General features: G+C 31.2%; 2 protein-coding genes across 2 annotated transcripts; both read right to left on the reverse strand.

Annotated features, from left to right (window-relative positions):
* Positions 1-618: 618 nt before the first annotated feature.
* On the reverse strand, positions 619-5,299 carry LOC107412640 (beta-glucosidase 12-like). Its single transcript, XM_060812472.1, has 13 exons — positions 5,081-5,299; positions 4,949-4,970; positions 3,826-3,884; positions 3,590-3,665; positions 2,986-3,063; positions 2,801-2,888; positions 2,430-2,685; positions 2,135-2,250; positions 1,781-2,004; positions 1,618-1,649; positions 1,364-1,466; positions 1,125-1,233; positions 619-1,008 (listed from the first exon to the last, which is right to left on the reverse strand). Exons 1-13 carry the CDS (start codon positions 5,258-5,260, stop codon positions 837-839), a joined length of 1,515 nt encoding a protein of 504 aa, XP_060668455.1. The 5' UTR covers positions 5,261-5,299; the 3' UTR covers positions 619-836.
* Positions 5,300-15,127: 9,828 nt separating this feature from the next.
* Positions 15,128-22,413, reverse strand: LOC107412669 (beta-glucosidase 12). The gene is made up of 13 exons (XM_016020485.4): positions 22,147-22,413; positions 21,937-22,006; positions 18,940-18,998; positions 18,142-18,217; positions 17,871-17,948; positions 17,681-17,768; positions 17,253-17,508; positions 17,052-17,167; positions 16,222-16,442; positions 16,083-16,114; positions 15,841-15,943; positions 15,631-15,739; positions 15,128-15,528 (listed from the first exon to the last, which is right to left on the reverse strand). The coding sequence occupies exons 1-13, from the start codon at positions 22,342-22,344 to the stop codon at positions 15,360-15,362; spliced, it is 1,575 nt and encodes a 524-aa protein (XP_015875971.3). The 5' UTR covers positions 22,345-22,413; the 3' UTR covers positions 15,128-15,359.
* Between the last annotated feature and the right edge of the window lie 511 nt (positions 22,414-22,924).

The raw sequence follows: 22,924 nt of genomic DNA on the forward strand, positions 1-22,924 counted from the left end.
GTACAACAAGGCTCTATCATGGGACCGCTCTAGATGGGACTACATTAATTGTTCCCTTTCTCTACAGAATAAGGTACATTATTATACACCTATATATACTAATGTATTGGACAGCTCTGAACTGAACCCCACCAATTAAAAGCAATACTGACCACATTGGGCGAAAATGTCAAACCACCAAACGGCATCTCAAATCGATAGGACAGAAATACTTAATACCAATTTGAAAACCTTAGAATTCACCAAAATAATAATAATAATAAAATAAAATAAATAGAAAACCTGGGAATAATTTGAGTCTCTCTATCATTTTAATCTCTTCATCATTCGCTAGCTTTTTAAAAGCTGATAGTTATTTTAGTGAGTAAACTGTGCATTGTTTCGGGAAAAAAAAAAAAAAAAAAAAAAGAAGGTAAATTGTACTATCTAAATTTGCAAAATTTATATTATAACTTAATTTCTTAACTTATATAAAAGCATTTGATGACAAGATGAAAAAAAAATAAAAAATAAAAAAGAATTTTGGTTGATACACCACATGTAGAAATGGTGAAATTTTACACATGTTAATATGATGCAAATCCATATAATATTTGCCAGAGTGATAAAACACGTTAATTACGATTGTCAATCTGATAAAATATATTAATTAATGGATTGATAACAATGAAACACAATAACAACTCATTAATACATAAGTTCCATAAACAATAATGTAATAATAATGCTCATATATATATTATACAGTATATATAAGAGAATTAATTAATTAGAAAGGAAAGAGCTTAATTATAGATTGGAAAGATAGTATCAGCCAAATGAATATCATATATGTTTTATGATCTTTCGAGGAAAGCCTTGAACCAATGGGCAGAACTTTTTGGGTATCTTTTCAAGCGATCTTTATAATCCACATAGTTGATACCAAATCTAACAGTGTAACCCATTCCCCATTCAAAATTGTCCAACAATGACCATGCAAAATATCCCTTCACATTTACTCCATCCCTGCACCCAAAAAAAAGTAATTAAGGACCAACTCTAATTAAATCTGCCCAAAATTAACAGAAAGATTAACCACTAATTAAGGTTAATTTAATTAATTTGTTTACTATATAGCTTACTTGATCGCTTTGTGAAGATGATAAAGATGGCGATGGTAAAAGTCAATCCTTTGGTTGTCAATCAAAGCTTGCTCAAGAGATAATGTGGGGTCATTGTGTTCATCCATGCCTACATACAATCAATGGAATTATTTCAATTAGCGTTCATTTCCCTATATATATTTTTAACATTAGTTAAAGAGAAAATTATTTAGACAATAAATTATGCATAGAATTTATTTCTTACTAAGATCCATTACCATTCTCTGTAATGTAAATTAATGGATTGTTATACTTTGTCTTTGTGTACATCAAAAGATCATAAAATCCTCTTGGATAAATATACAACCAATCTGAAGCAGACTGCAAAAATGATCACATTATCAAAATTAAATGGATTGGTATAAATCAAACTTTCAATGTTGAGAGATTAATTATGTCCACGGTATGGTGGATGAACAAATTTACTATAATAAAATTATTGATATACATATATATATATTTAAATATATACCTTTGCGCCAATGGGGATCCCATTTCGATCGGCTGACATCATGAATATAAATTTAGTGAAAATTTTGCACTAAATATAATGAAAGGTATGTAATTCAATTAATTAGTTTAGTATAGAAGATAATATGTGATGTATGTATATATAACTAGAAGATGATATGTACTGGTTTGATTAGCGAGAGCGTCGGTTGTATAGCTTCCTCTTCCACCACCATTATTAGGATGAGGCGAATAGTGTGCATAGTTAGAAGTGTAGTAGTTGAGACCAAGAAAGTCAAATGATCCTTTTACAAGATCCGATTCTTGTTTGGTGAATTTTGGTAATCGGTTCCCTACAAGTGATTGCATGCTATGTGGGTATTCTCCGTTTGTCAAGGGATCCATGTACCTAATTAATTAATCACCCATCAACCAATTTAATATTAGATAATTAATAATATATTCAAATTAGTACTATGTGCTTGATGAAAGCTAGAATTAATAATTACCAAACTAATTATGAAATCAATCTTACTTACCATCCATACATGAAATCAAGTGCTCGAAGGGCGGCATTTTTGTTGTGCTTTGCATCCGAAAACGGAACCATCCAGTATGATAACAGGGTTATCCCAATCACACCCTTTTGAGATGCCTGCAGCATGCGCATATATATGCATGTAAATTGTAGTTCATTCTCAATTTAGGTTAATTTTCTATATCATATAATCCAATTTAGTTACATATATATTGCTTTTGGTGAATAATTTACATATTCATATATATATATATATATATATACTCAAAGTAAAAGTGAAATTGAGTTTGTGAGACCTGAAACTTGTCCTTGTACAACTTGACAGCAGCTGCATGAGCAAGAAGCTGATAGTGCGTGGCCAAATAAGGCTCAGTCCCTGAATCCCCACCTGTACAATTTAGTTTTTGCCATTCTGAGCATCTGAACGGTGCCAAAGTCCCTACTGAATAGCCACCATTGCTATACGACCATGGCTCATTCAATGTGATCCAGTGCTTCACTCTATCTCCAAATTCCCCAAAGCAAACCTCTGCGTAGTCCCTAAAATCGTCCCTGTATTAGAAGTCAAATTAAAACACATCAGCACTAGTAATTAATTCTAAAAATCCATATCTATGGCTATGGAAAGCATCAAATTTGGAATATAATTATGATATTTGCCACTTACACAATATCAGGGCTTAAGAAACCACCATACTCGTCTTCTAACGTCTGGGGAAGGTCCCAGTGAAATAATGTCACAAACGGCTTCAAGCCTACAATATTTAATTATTAATATATATAAATCTATTTAATCATCTGCAATGTACATTTTCACTGGAATTAATTATAATTTAATTAAGAAGAACGTACCCTTGGCTAGGAGTTCATCGATGAGGTTGTTGTAATACTCGATTCCTTCTTTATTCACTCCCCCACTAAGTTTTCCATCTGAAAACCGAACCAAAATAATAAAAAAAGAATGAACGATATCAATCAATTTCGGAAATAAACGAAAATATAAACAAAATCGTAGGATTGATTGTTAACGAGGTCTGTTTTTTGCTTGAATATTAGTATTTATCATCAATACTAAGAGTTTCAAATTTTGATGGGTCCAAAATTTTAGTTGATTGGTCCTTATGTACTATTGGGCAGATGCTGGCCCATATATATTGGGTTAAAATCCTATAGGTCCAAGAAAACAAAGAAACAAAAAAGTTACCAAATAAGTTTCTCTTTTTTTTTTTCTTTTTTTTTTAATATATATATATATATATCTTTAAAAAAAAAAAAAAAAGAAAAAAGAAGAAGAAGAAGAATGAAAAATGGACTATATTATCGAACACAGTAAATAATAGATATAAATCCAAACAAATATTTTCTATAATGGATGACAGTAGCGATGGAACAAACAAATGGTCAGGAAATTTTTTTTTTTTTTTTTTTTGGTGAATAATGATCAGGAAATACTTACTTGGCAATAATCTAGACCATGAAATGGAGAATCTATAGGCATCTAAATTCATTTCCTTCATAATTCCCACATCTTCCTACATTAATCACAAAGCATGTATATGAGTAAACCCACTAGCAAAAGTTTTCTTTTCATTGTCTTGATTAAATATAGTTAAAACAATATATCTCTTTAGATGGAAAATAAATAGTGTTCATAGTTCCATATTTTTAGTGGAAATATATATGTCTTTGAACCTTATAGCGATGGTATGCATCAATAGCCACATCCCCGCTGCTGCCGTCCTTTATCTTTCCTACAATTCACAACAAATATTTGAACTCAAAATGTTAATAAACAATTTTAAAGAATTATTGTTGATTGGATGCATTTAATATCCTTTTCATTTTTTTTTAAATTAAAAACATAATAGAAATATGGACCTATTAATATAACCAATTGGATTCCATAAATTTGTGTAGGTTCCACTGATAGTACTTTCATAATAATTATTCTTCTGAAAAAGAATAATTTTTTTCCAAGAGTTTTAAGGGGACTGAATAATTTTGGTGAAATTATCGAGAGTGAATAATTGATTAGATTGATTCAAATAATAATAATGATTAGATGCCGCGGAAGCGGTACAAATTATAATGGGTAATTAGGTATCACCAACAGGCAAGTATAACGTACGCACGTTTTTGGTAGAGATAAAAAGGCACAAAGTAGTTTTCAGTCCAGTTAGGGTAGAACATAATTTTCCTTCAAAGTCCTTTTTTGCATTATTATTATTATTATTATTATTATTATTATTATTTTGACGATGTAGGTCAGCTGAAACTGAATTAATATCTATGTGTGACATGTTTCCTTGTACTACTACCGTTAAGTTTCCTTGTGCTACTGCCGTTAAGTCTTAATAGAAACAAAATAAGCAAAGACAAATGACTTTGCACAACGCAAATTGGACTTGCACGTATCCACTATTGGAAAACAGTATCCACACGTGAAAGACTTAAATCTCCATTACTTTTTTTTTTTTCAGATAAGATTTTTTTTCTTCCTTTTTTTTTTTGGTGAATACATCGATAAAGGCCTTTAGGAAACACATGTACAACTACTTTTTTTTTTTTTTTCTTTGGCTTTTTTGGTGAATAACATGTGTACACCTAGCAACTTAAATTTCAATATTCAATGAATAATTTCTCTACTTAATATTCCACGTCAGTTAACATAAAAGGAATGACCAGATGGGCTCAGCTGTCCAAATTATCTCGAAAATAATAATAATAATAATTTAACATGCTTATCTGTTTTATATTTTTATGAATGATGGAGGTTCCTTGAAAGATGAAAACCAAATGCTTGGTCCTCTACCACCTTCTCTTGCAGCGCCTTCATACTGAAAATCACACACCAAACACCATGAGGAATGAAACAAAAGTAAATTAAGGCGTAAAATAATTCAAAGAGCAATTGGTGTGAAATGCCTCCGGGAGTCTTAATGATTACCTGGTAAGCCGAAGAAGCTGTGCCAAATATGAAACCCTCCGGGAAACTGCTCCGATTCAGGGACGAAACGTCGAAGTGAAATGGTCTAGTGTTAGCTATGCTGCTCAACATTACAGAGCTGCAAACAAGCAGGAGGACTAGGCCAAAGACGAATGAACCGTGGATCAATGCCACTGCCATAGCTACTTTAATTTGGTTTTTTGGTTACTTTTTACCAGTTTCTTTATATATATATATATATAGGCAAAACCTAGTGATTTTAAAAAAATAAATAAATAAAGAAAATAAAGAAAAATAAAGGATAATATCATAAAGAGATATACATGGAAAGACAGATGGACAATATTGTCAAAGGCTCCTTTTTTCTACATTTCACACTTTTGAATTTTCAAATTATTTATTTTATTGCCCCTATATACCTAGGCGTTTTGCTTTAATTTCATGATCTATGAACAACTTAATTCTCATTTTGCATTCTTATCTATAAAAAAGCCAACCTGACCAAAATTCATTAAGTATATGATGATGATGTCTATATATATCTTAATCTATATCTTAGCAATAAAAATAACAGATCAAAAAACAAGCAAAAGCAAAATTGATATTCGCATAGAATTAAATAATAACCACTGACCGCACACATTTTCAAAATAAATAATTTCCACGTGAACATTTGGACTTTTGGAGATGCAAATGTGTTATAGTGCTGTAATATATAGAAAAGAAAAAAAAAATGATTCAAAACTAGCTAGCTATAGAAATTAATAGCGCATATATATATATATATATATATACACATTGATTGAAAACTAGGGGCTTGCTTTTTATTTTCCACATGCAGCTTCCGTTATTGCAAAAGCCATTGCACTTGGTAGATGCATCAATATCATCCAACACTTGTGATATAAACACGTCTCTCGTGACTATTGATTCATTTAATTCTACATTACTTGAAATAAAAGTTTATAATAATTCCGCAAGGATAATTTTTTTACAAATTCAGAATTCAATTACATTACATGGAAATTAAATGTTTCAATTTATTTATTTTTAATCGTGTATTTCATCGATTTATAACGCAATAATTTCTTAACTAGCTATTTTGTTTTCTTAATCAAGGCTATTTTATTTTTCTGTGTTTGGTAGTAAGAAAAAATAGAAATAAAAAGAAAAGAAAAAGAAAAACATAGTGGCAAAAACCAAAAGAACGGTATTAAGAAATGGGGCTATAATATTTTAATCACAGTGAGGGAAATGAAAATCCTTGGGGAATATTTATCCAGTTCAGCAAAGTAGCAAACTTATCCTCTTTCTGTATGTTTCCTGTGTTTCTCTACGCTTCGAATATTTCTCTTCAAATTGGCAAATAGTATATATATAATACGTATGACTAGTGATAAAAATATCGATATCGACGGAAATATCAAAAATAAAATTTTATGAAAATATCGATGGAAATATCGACAAAATTATAGAAACTATTAATATTTAATTTAGAATACAAATTTTTACATATAAGATAATTAATACAGTAAAACAATATAAAAAGAATAATAATTAAAATACAATAATAGTAACATAGTTCATAAATATTAAAAAATATTGTAACTAAAGAAAATACAATGTTTGTTATCACTAAAATATAAAAAAATTAACAAATAATATTTAGATATATAAAATTATCAAGTATAATTTATAATACATTATCAATACCAAAAGAAAAACACAGAAGAAGAGGATTTAAAAGTAAATTTTTCTTTTTTATTTCTCAAAATTAAAAAAAAAAATAGTGAGTTAGATAATTTAATATAATAAAAAGATATAACAAATATTTCAATAGATGATAATAAACTAATAGGAATGGTACCATATGACGTGATATCAAGTATAGAAAACTATTGTATTTGCAAAACACACAATTAAAAATCATATATCCAAAGGTTTTTTTTTTTTTGGGCACGTCTCAAAAGTTGTTATTACAATTTTCCCAAACTGTATGAAAATTAAAATTTATTTATTTTTAAATAGAATGCAATGCCTATTTATTTATTCAAAAAGTCCAAACTTTTCAGAAATTAAAATTTAAGTTTACCATAAAAATAATTATGCAGCCAAAATAAATAAATAAATAAAAATCCACAACAAAGATTAACACGTGGTTATGGCTCAATGGTATTGATCTAGTCCTCGCACAAGTTTCTCAACTTCTTGGATCATGGTGGGTCTTGCATCTTTGTCATCCTTCACGCATTAAAAAGCCACCTCTATTAGTATTTCTATCAAACTCTTGTCGTACGTGTCATTAGTAAAGGACTCCACGATTTCACTAATTACTAAACTACCCTTCATTCTTTCTCTGACCCATGTCACTAACCTCCCGTGCTCTGCTTCTCCTTTGTTGCTAAAACCCAATTTCATTCACAAAAGAATCAAAGCTATAACATGAAATTTCACCGGCTTTTCATTCATTTCAGCGATATTTCGCAGACTTCTCTGACAATGGCGATAATGAATGGCACCAGCAACTTTCCGACGATATCACTGACGGAAACTTCTTCCCCCCTCTATTGTTGTCGGTGGTCGGCGATACTTGACATTGTCGACGATATCTCGGTGACTTCTTCGACTTTTTCTTCCTTGCATATGACATCATAATATTAAATTGAGAGTACTATACCCTTCGCTAAAAGTTCATAATAAGGTTACTGTAATACTTGATTCTATCCTTGTTCACTCCCCCTGTAACAGCCCAGACCACCCACATGAGATATTGTCCTTTTTGGGCCCAGCCAGCATAGTTTTGTCAAAACGCGTCTCAATAGTTAGGGGGAATTCTCTTACAATCCCTTTCCTGCCAGTCCCACTGGCCCGGGCCTCAGGCCCAATCGAGATATTGTCTGCTTTGAAGGCTAGGTGGTGAGCCCAATCCTACCCCTCACGGTATTACTTTTTTCTCATGAGAACATGTCTCAAGGGAAAGATATTCACACCCTCTTATAAGTCATGCTTCGTTCCCCTTTTCAACCGATGTAGGACTTCACAATCCACCTTCCTTGGGGCCCAGCGTCCTTGCTGGCACACCGATCCAGGTACTAGCTTTAATACCAACTGTAACAGTCCAGACCACCCGCATGAGATATTGTCCGCTTTGCGCCCAGCCCGCACGGTTTTGTCAAAATGTGTCTCAATGGTTAGGGGGAATCCTCTTATGACCCCTTCCCTGCCAGTCCTACTGGCCCGGTCCTCAGGCCCAATTGAGATATTGTCCGCTTTAGAATAGCAAAGATTAAAATAACTAATTAGTACAAGTGAATCGGTATGATTTAACTTATTTGGCAATAATCTCGTCCATGTAACAGAGAATATATAAGAATCCAAATTCATTTCCTTTATTATACCCACATCTTCCTGCATATATGATTAGGTAGAACCACATAAGATGATGTAACATTTTCTTTTCATTGTCTTTGATTAAGTAGTATATATGTATATATATAAAATGTGCCCCAACAACGATCCAATTTGTAATTTTCAAATATGTTATTTTGTTATTTGTATTAGAAGAAAATAGAGAGAGGTTATTATTGATTTGTGGTTTCTCTTTTGTTTTCCGATCTGTACCTTATAGCGGTGATATTGATCATCAACTGCATCTCCATTACTTCAATCTAATATCTTCTTTGCGGTTCGCCCATAACAAAAAGTTCAAAATATTCAAAAGATATGAAATAGTATTATTGTTAAAGATAAGTTGGCTAAGTAAAACTAATGTCAATTGTATACCTCATCTATATATATATATATATATATATGTGTGTGTGTGTGTGTGTGTGTGTGTAAGAAATCAAATAAATTATATTATTTGTGCATAGAAAATTGTTAGTGTAATAAAAACATATATTAAAAACCTTTATTTAAATAATAGTTTTAGTTTTTTATATTTGAAGAACCAAATCCTACTTTATATTTTATTTTTTTAATTTATAAATTCTGTTGGGATTATCCAAATTAGCTGTGACTCTTTGAAATTAAAATTAAAATTTTTAAAAAGCCGGTTAGAGGTTTCTAAGACAACAAGCTTTTTAAAACGTCTATCATCAATGCTTGTATGAGGCATCTTACCATGCCCAAATGTGCCCAATAGAAAAAGATTTATATAAAACACGATGATAAGTACTACTGTATTGGAATTAAAGAGACCTGAATATTTGTGAGTGAAAGTATCCCAAATGTTTGGTCCTTTACCACCTTGTCTTGCGGGGCCTTCAAACTGAAATGGTCGACATAATAATAAGAATATTGCAATAAAAAAAGGAATAAAAATTCAATTAAAGCCTTGATATAATAATATATAATTCAGACATACAAACAAAAGGTGGAAACAAAGGCCTCCAAATGTTACTATTTGTCAACTAGTAAATAGATGCAATTAAATCAATTTTGAGTATTGTATATATATTACTTGGAAAGGGAACGCTTAATTAGCAAGAGTCTATTAACCTATTATATATAAGTAACTAATACGTAAGTATAGATTCCATGGTAGCGATGATCATGAGATAATGGTAATTAATAGAGTACTTGTTCGAAGCCTTGATTTAGAGGGAGTAGTCGTGGGGTTTCCTGGTAAGAAGAAGATCCTATGCGATTAAGAGAAGTAACGTCAAAATGATTAGGTGTGGTACCACTACCACACTACTTGTCACCGCACACCCAGCGACTACTAGGAGCCCTAAAACCACTACTGACCCTAATTTGGATGCCATATTTAATTAAGTTGTCGTACTAACTAGTTCTACTGGTCGAGGATTTCTTGCCCTTCTATATATATATATATATATATATATAAAGCTCCAAATCAAGCACGTTTCAAAATTAATTACACATAAATATATATATATATATATATATATATATATATATATATGTGTATGTGTATATATATATACAGTCCGTCTATGGTGCGGACGGTTCTTATGCGGACCACAGTATTGGTGACGGTTTTTCATAGTATTGGTGACGATTTTCTAAGAAACCGTCGTTAATACTATGAAAAACCGTCACTAATACTGCGGTCCTCATGCGGACCGTCCTCACCATAGAATTTCCGTATATATATATATATATATATATATATATATATATATATATGTCAAATTGGGCATTGATAAAATAAATGAAGCTCACTTTTTTTGAGATTCAAGATCTGGATACAAGTGCGATAACCATCCATCGAAAACAAAATCAACAACAGTGTACTAAATTAACAATTTGATTATACTAATTAATCATATCTTTAGCCTTGACAAAGGTGTGAGATATTCTTTTTGCTCTTATAATAGTTAACCAATGCAGAATTTAAAACACAAGGAGATCGAGATATATATATATATATATATATATATATATGTAACACCCCGTTCTGAACCATGTCGGAATTTTTGCACGTTGACCGAGGTTGACCGTTGACCGTTGACCGAAAGGGTCAAAAGTTGACTTTTTGATCCGGTTGGAATTCTAGGTTGACTGAGGTACCGTTACGAAGTACACGTTGGCACAAGTTCGTAGACTGGTAGCACGTTGAAAACGGAGCTACGGTTTGAAAGTTATGAGCAAAACACGTTGAGGTCCAAACTGTCCAAGGGGTGCCGGAGTTGACTTTTTATTCATGCAAGGTTGAGCTTTGACTCATGCATGGTTGTGAAGTGCTCGTTGATACGAGTCCGTAGGCTAGCGGCACGTCCGATTTGGACATGTGGTTTGAAAGTTATGGACCTGTAGAGTTTTTCAAATACCGTATTATTTTAATATTATTTTTAAACGCGTAACGATGTGCCACGTGTGACTTAATGAAGGTGGCCATGTGTCACCATGGTGAAATGCCACATGTCAACCATGTGTAAAATCAAATTATTTTTATTATTATTTTAAATAATAATATTTTTTATTTAATTATTTTTATTTTTCCTTTTTCTTTTCTCTTTCTTTTCCTTTTTCTTTTCTTTTTCTTTTTCTTTTTCTTTTCTTTTCCCCACGTGGGAAAACACCATTTCTTTTCTTTTTTTTTTCTTTTTCTTTTCTTTTTTCCTTTTTTTTTCCTTCTTCTTCCCCGAGCACCAAAACACGCACAGTTGTTTTTTTTTTTTTCTCTCCCACCGGCCGTCCCTCTCTCTCTCCTTGCTGCACTTTTTTCGGCCACCCATACTATACACGCGCCGGCCAGTGACGTGCGGAAGGAGGAGGCGAGCTCGGCCGCCAATTTTCACGGTCACCGGCCGCCGGACGCGCGCCTATCGGGCCAGAGAAGCCGCCGGCCGGTAAAATTTCTCTCTCCTCTTTTCTTGTGTTTTCCGACCAGCCCAGTCCGAATAAAACCCCTCTCCCCCTATTTTCGACCCCTCTGAGTTCAAATATGGCCTCCAATCTCAAAAATTCGAAGCGGTTTGCGAGATACGAGGAATTGAAAACCGGCCGAAACTTCCCGACCAAATTCCGGCCACCTGCGGCGGAATTGGGGTCGATGGAGACCGGTAATGCTCTCCTCGTTCCACGAGCTTCGATTCGGTATATCATTTGACCATTTTGGTTAACGTTTGTGTTTGACCCCCCGGGTACCGGGTATTATTTATCCGAATAAAATATTATTTTATTTGACTGTCTGTGAATTTTGTTTTAGGAGCACCGGTGAGTCATGAAATTGATTCCGTAGTGGATCGTGGGTTAATTGCGTGCTCCAGGTGAGTGACCCACCTTCAAATTAATTTTGGGAATTTAATTGGTGAATATATTATGTGTGATTTAAATATTTGGAATTTAATTTCTAAGTGCCAAATATTTATTTGATTTATTGTGGAAATTATTGTGAATTTATCGGATTTAAGAAAATGTGCATTTCACCAATTTATGCCATGTGAAATTATTTTATGGTTTTGAGGATTTTGAAATTGGTGTGGTTTTAATGGTAAATTGGGCACGATTTGATTTTCAAATATTTCAAGGAAAATATTTGGTTATGTTGGTGATTTCAATTTTTATAAAATATGCCCATGGAATATTATGAGATTTGATTATGATTTTTTGAGAAATTATTTATGCTATTGGGAAAATGTGGATATTTGAATTGATGAATTTGGGAGTTGGTGATTTGAAAATCATGGAATTTATGGTATTGATTATAAAGAAATTGTGGAGAATTTCCCGGTTCAAGCGGATGGACTATACCCGCTGTGTTTATGCAAAAATGTGGAATTTGTTATAAAATTTAAATTTTGAATTTTATGATTTTTAGATGCACCGTGCACGTACTGGTGTTCTGTTTATTTGTGATATGGTTAGTGTGCACACGGTTGTGATTAGCGCGCAGGTGGGTGTGATTAGCGCGCAGGTGATGTGATTAGCGCGCAGGTGGGTGTGAGTAGCGCCCGGTTGATATTATGAGGTTGTCCTGTGGTTGCCATCGGATGAGGGTAGGCCACCCCCCCATGGCCGGGACACCAGGTTAGCAGCGGTGCAGTGGGATGCCACGCGACCGTATGCCGGTTTCTTTCTATAACCTCCTGTCTGGTGGTACCTTGGGACGCTGGGTACTGTTGGCGCCACTGGTATATAGTGGGTGCATCAACTGATTTTCGGAACTGTGTTTTAAAAATAAAATGTTTTAAAACTGTATTGGAATTAAAAATTAATTATTACTGTTCGGATATTTATTTGATATCTTGGTTTTCGGGGAATATAAATAAAGGGTTTTGTGAAAATGTTTTAAAAGAGGAACCTTTCTAACTGAGAGAATTGTAAGGGTTTTGAGAGAAAATATTATTTTCCAAATAATTATTATTTATATACCTATTACCGTAGTATTATATTGTATAGTAGTAGGGTCGCTCACTGAGCTGATTAGCATCTCACACTCTTAATTCCGTTCCTCTAGGTACCAGGTTGTCGGTGTTCATCCAGAGCGGGCTTGATCTTCATCGCTGTTTTACTTCGTGAAGTACCCTGTTCTTCTTTATTGTAGTTGTACTATTTCTTTCACTCTTGTTGTATTTATTTTGCACTGGATTACTGTATTTTTATTGAAGTGCTGAAATTTGTGGAAACAATTTGTAGTCTGTGGGAGGAATAAGGGGATGTTGTTAGAAGTGTGTTTTCAGTGCAGGTAATTTGTGGTAAGTAAATCCCTTAGGGGAGGCTCTGCCGGATTTTCCGTTGGAGGGTTCGGTAAGGTTTCCCTGGGATCAGAGCTGTCTAGGGTTCTGGTAAAAGAATTCTGAACAGGTCCTGACATATATATATATATATGTAGCTGTCATTACATATATATTTTGAAAAATTAAAATCAATATATCTGGCATTTTATTTTTAATGCAAACTTTAGTTGAGGAAATGCTTTTGACAGTCTCATAAGAAACAATAGTCATCTTAACTTAAAAACACAAATCAACTGCAAAATTAAATTAAGTAATACAATTTTTTGTCGTAAACAGGTACAGTTATAGCGGCAATTTGTCATTGTCGATCGCACTTGGCAGCTTCGATTATGGTATCCATGCTTCTTTTAAAAGGACGTTACCAATAACATGAATATCTTATATATTTATATATAATTATATAGTTCTAATTTCCATTATATACATTCTTCATAGCCCTATAAGAATCTAGAAATTAGGATCTTGTCTTAGAACATTTAATGCTTCATATATTGCAAATTATTTTAATTTCCACATGTACGATCTGCAGGTTTATTTTAATGACAATAAAAAGTGGTCAAACGATGCTAAATTTATTTATTTATTTGTGGGTCTGGGGAACATTTTCTTAATTATATGTTAGGCAAGATGGAAGATTACAATTAGCCCCACGAACACCATTATTGATCATTCACTTAAGTGATATAAATTTGGATGTAGACTTATCACTTTTTTCAAAAGTTAAAACCAATAGTAGGTGTCATATTACATCTATAATATTCTTTAACATTTTTTTTTTTTTGGGGGTTGACCAGTTGGACTTATCAAGTTTTTAACCTAACACCTCAAAAATCTTTGGTTCCGATACAAGTTTTTAGGAATAGTTGGTAAATTCAATACAATATTAGAGCAAAAAATTTTTTAAAGTTTTATATTCAAAACTTAACAACTTCAAACAAAAAAATTAAAAACACATATAAAAGCTTAAAATGAGCCTAAAAGAAAATGAGTATACATGTAAAGTAGAGTGTTAAAAATAATATATACGGAATAATGACTTGCTTCTTATTCATGTAAAATAGAGTGTTCAAAAATAATATATATGAAATAATGACTTGCTTCTCATTCCTTTAAGTTTTTTGAAGAAATAGTATTTCAACATAGATAAATTGGAGTATCAAACTTAAAATAGTTTAGTATAATAAAATGACATCTAACATTTTAAAGGGTAACATTTAAAAATATGAAATTAACAACTTAATATATATAATAATTTTTTCTACCTCAATATCTCAAATCTATTATCTCTTAAATATAAATGTGAATGACTTATCAACTGAATTTATCTTATTTGACAACTTAATATAAAATATATTACCAATTAATTAAAGACAAATACGCATCCTTTATGTGGTACCAACACATGAAAGTATTAAACAAACATAAAATATTTCACCCAAAAAAGAGAAAAAAAACTAATATATAATATTCTCGGCTAATTAATTATCTCTTTAGCAAACTTTAAAATTTTATAAGTTCATGATCCAATTCACATAAGAAGTTTGGTGCAGCTTTGTGAATAATATAAATATAAAGGAATATTATATCTGGATCTATTAATATTTACATTAATTACAATTTAATATTTAGATTTTAAAAATCAAAATTAATACTTTTGAGGGAGTATGGACAATATTATTTCAATATGAGTGAATGAAACAATAAATAAAAAAATTTGTAAATTTTAAAATCTAAAAGTAGATTGATGATATTTTTGAAGCTAAAAAAACTAAATTGTATTCAAATCAAAATTTAAAAAAGATGAACGAAATTATCCTAAATATAATTCAATATATACATATAAGAGAAGAAAGGCGTCTTATTCATATAAAATATTTTACCCAAAGAAAAAAAAAAAATCAGATAGAGTATACAATCACTCAACAAGCAAAGTGTTTTAATTAATTTATTCACTTATGCTGAGATCACGAAGTGCGTTATTTCAGACTGTAGATAAGAAATAATGACAGACTGGAACGTAATATGGAATGTGTAACGCGTACAAGTCTCTGTCATCATATATATAGTATATTTTATCTTTTGAGGAAAGCCTTGAACCAATGGGCAGAACTTTTTGGGTATCTTGTGAGCCCATGTTTATAATCCACATAGTTGATACCAAATCGAACGGTGTAACCAGAACTCCATTCAAAGTTGTCCAACAATGACCATGCAAAATATCCCTTCACATTCACGCCACTCCTGCACCAAATTGAAGACCACCGCAAAATTAATTTTGCAATAATTAATATGTACGAACAATATCCACATATAGAGATATAGCTAATATTTAATTGCGCTTACTTGATCGCTTTTTGAAGGTAATAAAGATGGCGACGGTAGTAGTCAATTCTTTGATTGTCGACAAGGGCTTGCTCAAGTGTTAATTTGGGGTCATTGAACTCATCAATGCCTATCAAATGGATATGTAAAATTTATGTAATTAATATTGAATTAGTCATTTCACTGTAATAGGCTATTAATGATGAAAATTGATTAAAGATTAATGATCACCATTCTCTGTTATGTAAACCAGTGGATTACGATACTTTGTCTTTGTGTAAAGCAATAGATCATAAAATCCTCTTGGATAAACGTAGAGCCAATTTGAAGCAGCCTGCAAATTATATATATATATATATATATATACTTATTTATATATAGAAAACATACATATATGGAGGGTATGAAATGAACAAGTATATATACACAACGTTAATGACTAATGGATGCATATATATACATATATATAGTACCTTTTCGCCAATGGGTATCCCGTTTCTCTCAGCTGCCATCCATGCAAGATCATGATTAATATTGATTGGTCATATATAGATGGAAATATTTGTTTGCATATATAGATAGATATAGTTTAGTAATGAATTTTATACATACTTGATTGGTTAGCGCGAGCGTCTGTGGTATAACTTCCCAACCCAGCATTATTGGAACGGAATACATGGCGTGCATAGTTAGCAGTGTAATAGTTCAATCCCAGAAAGTCAAATGACCCTTTTACTAGCCTAGATTCCTCTTTGGTGAATTTAGGCAGTCGCTTTCCGACAAGAGATCTCATGCTACGTGGATAATCACCATAGGTCAAGGGATCCATGAACCTGCAATAGATATTATATAATAATCAAATCTACAATTAATCAATTATATGGGAAATCCTATCCACATTATTATCCGTGGATAATCACCATTATTAATAGTTAACCCACATTATAATTATAAGGAGCTTGGAAATCTCTTGTTACAGAGAAAGTATTTTGCGTCAGAGGTGTATGCTGTAACTCATAATTCAATGACTAAACTAGCTAATAAATCGATTTTGAAAATTAAGAGCAATTGAGAAAGCAATAATATAATGATGGATGGATCGGGGCATCATTATTAGTAGCTTGAGGAATCACTAAAGGCATGTATACATATATAACACATGCACATCCTGATGAATGCCAACCGCGCAACAGAGGCGTTATACCAAGTAGTGCTAGCAGTTGTGATGGTGAAGTCCCTTCACATATAGTATAGAATAAGCCACTTAAAAGAAAAAAAAAGAAAAGAAATAATCTATCATCTGGTGTGATTTTATACTGTTTCCCCACTCCCACGATTTTTCTTCTTTTTGCAATTAATAACTATTCTATATTAGCTAGCGAATAATTCAAGTATATATATATATATGTATATATGCATATATATAGTCTAACAACCATTACCATCCAAACATGAAATCAAGTGCTCGAAGTGCAGCATTTTGGTCGTTCTTCGAGTCAGAATATGGAACCATCCAGTGGGACACTAGTGTTATCCCTATCAACCCCTTTTGATATGCCTGTATAATTTTGACATTCCTTAATTTTCATTAGTAAATTAATTAATTATGATATTCTAAATTTATTATTTATATATGTATTTACCTGATACTTGTCCTTGTACAACTTGACGGCGGCAGCGTGGGAAAGAATAAGGTGGTGTGCGACTAAATAAGGCTCAGTCCCGGAATCCCCACCTGTGCAGTTCAGTTTTTGCCATTCCGAGCATCGGAATGGTGCCAAGTTGGCATTTGCATAACCACCGTTGCTGTAGGTCCATGGCTCATTCAACGTGATCCAGTGCTTCACCCTGTCTCCGAATTCCTTAAAACAAAGTTCTGCAAAGTCCCTATAATGATTCCTGTAGTGTATACAATTTTATACATACAGTACACAAATTAAACACATAAATAAATTAATAAATAAATAAATAAACCATAAACTAATATATTTATATATAGATATATTTACGGAAAAGCATTCTATTAAGTTGGAAAATTGAATATTGGGTTGAACTGGTGATTGCTACTTACACAATGTCTGGGCTTAAGAAACCACCATATTCATCTTCTAAAGCTTGGGGAAGATCCCAGTGAAATATTGTCACAAAGGGCTTCAAACCTACACATTTAATTATAGATAAACCATCAAAGTTTAATTAGCTAGAGTGATATAAATGTAGAGATTAGGAATTACTATAACATTACTTAAAGAGTATTGTACCCTTTGCTAGGAGTTCATTGATGAGGTTGTTGTAATATTCGATTCCTTTCTTGTTCACTCCCCCACTAAGTTTTCCATCTGAAAAGCAAACAAAAAGTAGACAAACGTATGAAACAGAAAAACATATTTTCGTCCATAAAAGACTTTTTCACCCCTAAAAATAAAAAGACTTTTTTATCCACAAAAAAAAAAAAAAAAAAAAATTGAAAATCTTTCACTTTCGCCCATAAAAAAAGTATTGAAATTTGAAGAAAGAAGTGATGAAACTTACTTGTCAACAATCTGGACCATGAGATAGAGAATCTATAACCATCCAGATTCATTTCTTTCATAATCCCAACATCTTCCTATGTACATTAACAATAACTTGTAGTATCATTTGGTAGGGGTGAAACAATTCAAAAAACTAAACGGAACGGAATTGAAAATTGTTGTGTCTTGTTTGAGTTTTAGCCTGAAAGCCTTTTTTCTTTTTTTCTTTTTCTTTTTAAATTAATATATTTAAAAATATAATTTAAATAAAATAATTAAAAATATACAAAAATAGTTAAATATATATATATATATATATATATATATATATATAGGTTGGGTTTGATTAGAACTGAAAATCATTCTATCCAAATCAAATATTAATCAATTATAAATAAAAATGAAACTCAACCAAACTAGTTCAATTTAATCGATTTAATCAGTAGTTTGATTTCTCCCGATCTTATCATTAGGAAGAAGGAGAACCACATATGGCAAATTTTTCTCCCTATTAAATTCACTGATTCGTTTCCGGGCCTATTCAATTTCAAATATGTACTGGATGGTGACTGACATGGAAGGCTTCAGGAAGGTTCCGCGCAAGATTTCAATTCTAGAAAAAATCTACAATACTTCACGAATACCAACTTCCATCTCCATTACACTGGTGGGATGCTAGAAATTTGTTTCCATTCTAATGGGTGAGTGTTCACAACAAACCAAAAAAAAAAAAAAAAAAAAAAGTTCGTTTTGTTTAATTTTATTTTTTCATTAAAATGAAAGAAGAAAATGGTTACTGTTTACAAAAGGGTTGTACCTTATAGCGATGGTATTGGTCATTAGCCACGTCCCCATTGCTGCCGTCTTTTATCTTTTCTGCAGTTTGTCATTAAAAAAAATAATAATAATAATTTAAAAAGGGAATACTTAATGAGATATAGTTCGTCTAAAAATAATGTAAAGTTTGAAAGCAAAATTTGTATAAGAAAGTAGGAAAACGATATATATTATATCCACTAAATATATGCTTTTTATATCGGTATAAATCTCGTCTTTCCCCTTATTTCTCTTATTTTAAGTTTCTTAGATCCTAAAATAATTTAGGAAATTTGGAGCCATATGGACATGGATAGGAGTACCTGCCAATTTAGACAAAATGACAACTATTTGCCGACATGATAAGCCAATTAAAATGAGTCATGTTCTTATAATATGTAACGTGTACGAATAATATTTTATATAGATTAAAAAATTGGTTGGTGGATCTGAAGCACTATCAATTGTTTGCCTTGTCCTTTCTATTACTAACAGTGAAACAAAAAAGACGATCATTTCAAATAATTTGGCTCTATTCCAGCTTTAAAAAACAAATTAAAGAGAAAAAGAGGAAATGAAGAAAATTATTAAAAACACATAATATATATAGGTTTTAAATTGTTTGTCTATTTCTTCCTACTGGTACTTTAATTTTATTTAGAGGCTGCAGCGAAGGGCCGGAACGCAGTATGCCACCAGCCTCTCAAGTAAATATTTGTCGTGTTTTATTGATTTTGTATGTAACATTTTATATTCGGTTAGTACCTTATTGGTTCTTTTAATTAATATATATTATCAAAGACTACATAAAGGTAAAGTATCGTTTAAATATTTAATTAATAGTCTGATTGAGTTGACTGCTACCTAATAAGAAATAAATTTGCAGAGCACATGTTTGGACTCTCCGTAGACATTTGGCATAAGAGAGATATCAGTGGACGTGAAAGTGAAATTTGGATCACATTTTGCTAATTACTTAAACCCAAAATAAACATACTATTCAAATTCAATTAATTGGCATTTTCAGCGTTTTTCCCTATTCTACCTTTTCTTTTTCCCCCAAGTTAATTACACTTGATTGTCTATATTAATTTTATACTGTCGAAGAAAAGTCTACAGGCCAGCGGACTCTGCCAGGCAAAAGTCTAATGCTAGCTCAGCTAGTTTAATTAGTCCCGTACGTAATTTATATTGTTAAATTTAAATTAATTTATAATCTATCATAAATAGACTTTTATATGATAGTGATCAAAATAATCAGAAAAATCCTAATCTCAGATGCTCATTATAATCTGAACAGATAACTAAGTTCTGTATTTTTGCATCATGCGTGTTCTCTCTGCTGTTCTTTAATTTTTTTTATAATATTCCCTCGGCTTTTCTTCTGACATTGTTGTTGTCGTTATTAAGATTTTAATTAATTGGTGTTATTTCGAAATATTAAAAATATTAAGATATACCTTGATTGCTTGTGAATTGTAATGAGATTTCAAATGTTTAGTCTAGCTGACATGAAAAAACTGCTTTTGCACGCAAAAATATGGGCATACAACTAATTATTAATACATAAATAAAAAGATTTAGAGTTACCAACTAGTTTACTAATATATCTATCAAGACAACATTACAAAGTGATATTTTTTAAAAATTCTATTGATTGAAATTTTAAAATATTATAGACGTGGATAAGTGAATATTTTAAAAATAAATATAATAAAATAATAAATCAATAGTATAATTATACTTATCACTTGGTAAACATTTTGATAGTATAAAGCATATACACATATAAAGCTTCTTTGGTCAAAAAAATTATAGATAAATTTTTGTTTAAGATTCATCCTATTAACAATATTAAAGTGTGTGCATCTCTTTGTCCTATTACAATAATAAGAAGAATTCCCAACAAGAAAAATTATTTAGGATACCATAAACAAGAAAAATCTTATATATATGTTTATATATAGATCTATGCAGTGAGGTTGACCTAATGATTTCATCATCAAAATTTTACTTTTCCAATACTTAAATCCTTTAAAGAGTCAGAAATTTAAAATTTCAATTATGATTATTTAGGCTTGTATATAATTTATTTTATCTGAATAAGATGTTAATGTGTGAATATTTGATAGATAATTAAATTTTAAATTTTAAATCTTAATATGATTTAGACTAATAATGGAACAGCCATGTTAAAAGCCTAAAACCATCTTACTGGAGCATATATATACATATATATGTATATATATATATATATATGCACACATAAAATAACTTCTAATAGTTGAAAATAACAAATAAAAAAACAATTGGTAATATCACAAAGCAAAGACTTTTAAAATTAGTGATGGACCCAAGAAAACTTTTTGGGGGTGGTTGGAGCCTTAGAAAATAGCATATATTGTTTTTTTAATTTTTGTTTTTTGGGAGATGCAAAGTAATGAGAATTTTTTTAAATTAAAGAAGATTAAAAATTTTCTTTTTAATTTTTATTTTTTTTAAAAAAAATGTCTTCATTGATATAGCTAAATATGATTAGGTAATCAAATTAATCGATTACAATTATATATTTATACATGTTTAAAAATAAATCATACTCCTTGAAAAAAAATAAACATAGAATATTAAAAATTAGAAAAAAAAATTATATAAAAATTATAAGTAAAATAAAAAAATGACAATACAACATTAAAACAAAATAAAATAGATAAATATTACAATAAATATATTTTTATTTAAATTGTTATTCAATAAATGCATGTATTAACTAATTATAAATTTCAAGAGACATTATATTAAAAATAGAAATCAAATAATTATTTATGAATTAAATTATAGATAAAAAAGAATAATAATAATAATAAAAGGCGGGGAGCCGGGTGGGGGCCACGTTCGCCTTGGTCGGTAGGTCCGCCAACGCTTCTACTTGTAAACAGTGATCATGATTTCACCGGTGAAAAGAGAGGAGAGAGAGGAAAAAGGAATAAAGAATTAAAACCTGGATATTTGTGACTGTAATAATCCCAAATGCTTGGTCCCTTACCATCTTCTCTTGCAGCGCCTTCATACTGAAACTCAATACACCAATATTCTCATTTACATTATTGCTAAGCTATTTTTTATATATATATATTTAGACAGAGATATGAACTTCGTAAAATTAAGGCTGAAAGAAGTCAAGACACAATGTTGGAAATGAAAAAGAAACCTGGTAAGATGCAGAAGCTGTGCCGAATATAAAACCCGCCGGAAAACTGCTCCGGTTGAGAGAAGAAACGTCGAAATATGTCGTAGGAGTTGTTGTATTTTCCTTGCTACTAGTGCTCCTCACACTACCACACACAACAAGTAGGACACTCACAACTAAAACCACTGAACCTTGGGATTGGCCCGAATGGGATGCCATAATTGATTACTGATATTGATGAAGATTGAGGAGGACGATGCTCTCTGCCCAGCTACCACTTCTCTTTATATAGCCCAAAAATCAACCACTGTTTATCGAGAATAATAAATAAATAAAAATAAAATCAACCTACACATATATTATTAGAAAGAGACGCGAAAAAGCCAGATTAATAATGAAATATAAATGTATAGTATCATATTTTGGGCATAATCAAATGTCAAGTTTTTAGCTATATTTCTCATTGTCTTTCTTTTATTTATTTATCTTTTTTCTCGATATATGAGTGTACATGAGAAAGTAAAATCAAGCACATATTACAAAAGTCCACCAAATGATTCTCCAAAAAAAAATAAAAGAGTACTCTAAAATAGTACCCTATTCTTTTCACGTATATAGAAGCATGGTTTTCATTATTGGGGGTCAATTAATTAACAAACAATGTACAGCTCAAGAAAAACAACAAGGCTCCCGCTAAAAACACAAAATGACCGGCTTCAACCATCATGTGACTACTTTGTCTCATTAAATGGAGTAACTTTCACTACAAAAGGATTAATTTCGAGTATGGGGTTCCCCT

Source organism: Ziziphus jujuba, chromosome 10 (assembly GCF_031755915.1).
Source record: "Ziziphus jujuba cultivar Dongzao chromosome 10, ASM3175591v1".
NCBI lineage: Eukaryota > Viridiplantae > Streptophyta > Magnoliopsida > Rosales > Rhamnaceae > Ziziphus > Ziziphus jujuba.